The 2,807-nt window shown below is 61.8% G+C and overlaps 1 protein-coding gene across 1 annotated transcript in view; it reads right to left on the reverse strand.

Annotated features, from left to right (window-relative positions):
- The window catches only part of ANKRD52 (ankyrin repeat domain 52), a 16,367-nt gene that overhangs the window by 8,676 nt on the left and 4,884 nt on the right, over positions 1 to 2,807 (reverse strand). The window contains exons 11-12 of the mRNA XM_026048946.1: positions 2,367 to 2,484; positions 628 to 696 (exon numbers count right to left, since the gene is read on the reverse strand). Coding sequence (XP_025904731.1) covers positions 628 to 696; positions 2,367 to 2,484 — 187 coding nt within the window. The remainder of the gene's footprint in view (positions 1 to 627; positions 697 to 2,366; positions 2,485 to 2,807) is intronic.

Here is a 2,807-nt window from a genome sequence, read left to right on the forward strand (position 1 = left end):
AGCAGAGCTGGGATTGGGTCAGTGGCTCCCTTTGGAAGAGCAGAGCTGGGATTGGGTCAATGACTCCCTTTGGAAGAGCAGAGCTGGGATTGGGTCAGTGACTCCCTTTGGAAGAGCAGGGCTGGCATTGGGTCAATGACTCCCTTTGGAAAAGCAGAGCTGGGATTGGGTCAGTGGTTCCCTTTGGAAGAGCAGGGCTGGCATTGGGTCAATGGCTCCCTTTGGAAGAGCAGAGCTGGGATTGAGTCAGTGTCTCCCTTTGGAAGATCAGGACTGGCACTGGGTTAGTGGCTCCCTTTGGAAGAGCAGAGCTGGGATTGGGTCGGTGGCTCCCTTTGGAAGAGCAGGGCTGGACCCGTGTGGGGGGACAGGCCGAGGGAAGCAGCGCGGACACAGAACCCCCTTCCAAGCCTCCCTGGAGGTGACATTTTGCTTCCTAATCAGCCAATAAGCCCCAATAAGCCCAAGTGATGAACCCACCCAGCACCCAAGGCGATGTCCTCACAGCCCAAAGCCCTGTGGAGTGTCATCCCAGGGCACTAAATGCCCCAAGGTGCCAATCCCAATGCCAGGCTCTGCCTGCAGCTCTTCTAGGGGCTGGAAGAGCCGCCTCTGCCACACACTTACCTGCCAAACTTATCTCTCCTCCTCAAGTCAGCACCACTGCTCAACAGCAAATTAAGACATTCAACGTTCCTGCGGGAGTTGGGAGACACGTTAGGCCCGGAGCAAAGGGAATGCAGCAGGGACACAAAGCCCCGGGCCCAAGCAGGACAGCTGCTCCTCTCCAAAGCACAGCCTGGCGGTGCCAAGCTCGGATCCAGCCGTGATCCAGGCACGGCACCAGAGCCACAGCCACGGCTGGATGCGGCGTGGGAAAAGCTCTTCCCTGCCCTCCAGCCAAACAAGCCTCCCGTGTTCCCTGCCTTACCAGAGCTCTCCTGCGCCGTACAGAGCTCTCAATAACCATGCAATTACAGAGACACATTAGCCGTGGCATTAGTGCAGCTGACGCGCCGCATTTTATGCTACAAAAACGAGCTAGGATTTCTGGCGTCTGCGGCAGGGCTCCTCGAGTGCTGTGTTCCCCTCACGGAGAGCTAAGAGCGCCGTATTGCCTAAGGACAGGTCCCTAACTGCTCTCGAGCCCTTAACCCGGGACTGAAACGCGCTCCCGACGGGACGCTGCCCCTCTGCCGTAGCGCGGCTGCAGCACTTGGGCTGAACGCAGCGCACGGAGCCCAGCGCCTGGCCAAGAGCGCGAGGCGGCGGCACGGCGCCTAAATCCCTGCTGCTTCTCGGGCACCACTCGGGAAGCCTTCACAAACCCCGGCCGAGGAAGCATTACGGCCCCACTTGGAAGGAAAGAGCTTGGGAGAAGTGCTGGGGACAGGTCACGGAGCACAAGCAGGGGCGGAAGATTCCCGCCTCCATTCCCGGCTCCGAGCACTGCTCCCTGCTCTCTCCCAAAGCCACAAATCTCTCCTATGAGGAAAGACTAAGCAAGCCGGCCCTGTTTAACCTGGGGAAGACGGAGTGGGGATTCATTCAATATGGACAAATCCCTGAGGGGAGAATGGAAAGAAGATGGGGCCAAACCCTTCTCGGCGGTGGCCAGTGACGGGATAAGAGGTCATGGGTGTAAATTAAAAACCAGGCAGCTCCATCTCCATATGAGGCAGAATTTCTTCACTGTGAGGGTGCCCGAGCCCTGGCACAGGCTGCCCAGGGAGACCGTGGAGTCTCCGTCTGTGGAGATCTTCCCAACCCGCCTGGATGCGCCCGGCTGCTCCAGGTGTCCCTGCTGGAGCAGGGGCTGCACTGGATGATCTGCAGGGGTCCCTGCCACCCTCAGCCATTCTGGGATGCTGTGACTTTGTGAAACGGTACCCAGGGCCCCTGCCTCTCAAGTGCTCTCCAAGGGCTCTAGGCTGTAGCTCATAGGAGACATCACAGAATCACAGAATGCTCAAGGTTGGAAGGGACCTCTAGAGATCATCTAGTCCAACCTGCTCCAGCAGGGACACCCAGAGCACAGGGCGGCACCAGATGGGTTTGGGGATCTCCAGAGCAGGAGCCTCCCTGGGCAGCCTGTGCCAGGCTCGGGCACCCTCACACCAAACAAGTTCCTCCTCACATAGACATGGAGCTGCCTGGGTCGCAGTTTGTCCCCATTGCCCCTTGTCCTGTCCCTGGCCACCACTGAGAAGAGCTTGGCCCCTTCCTCCCTCCATTCCCCCTCCATCAACTTATCCGTGTTGACCAGATCCCCTCTCAGCCTCTTCCCCAGGCTGCACAGCCCCGGCTCGCTCAGTCGATGCTGCGGTTTGGGGCTCGGCGCCCCGGCCGCGGCGCCGCGCGCTCACCCTCCAGAAGCAGCAGCGTGGAGGCAAGTCCTGCCGAGGTTGTCAGGGGTGTTGATATCGAAGCCTGCAGACAGCACGTGCTCGTTGCTCAGCGAGGACACGATGCTGTACAACTGACCTGCGGGCGGGAGGCCGCGGCTCAGGGGCGGGGCGCGGGCCGCGCCGGGCGGCGGGGCATGGAGAGCCTGCTGGAGAACCCGGTGCGCGCCGTGCTCTACCTGAAGGAGCTCACGGCCATCGTGCAGAACCAGCAGAGCCTCATCCACACGCAGCGGCAGCGCATCGACGAGCTGGAGCGGCGCCTGGACGAGCTGAGCACCGAGAACCGCAGCCTGCGCGGGCTGCAGCCGCCGCACGCCGAGCCCCCGGCGCCGCCGCCCGAGCAGCCGCCGCCCGAGCAGCCGCCGGCGGGCCGGGCGGCCGGGCACCAGCACCCGCCGC

This window comes from Nothoprocta perdicaria, unplaced genomic scaffold, assembly GCF_003342845.1.
Source record: "Nothoprocta perdicaria isolate Ctin4 unplaced genomic scaffold, notPer1 scaffold_589, whole genome shotgun sequence".
Classification (NCBI taxonomy): domain Eukaryota; kingdom Metazoa; phylum Chordata; class Aves; order Tinamiformes; family Tinamidae; genus Nothoprocta; species Nothoprocta perdicaria.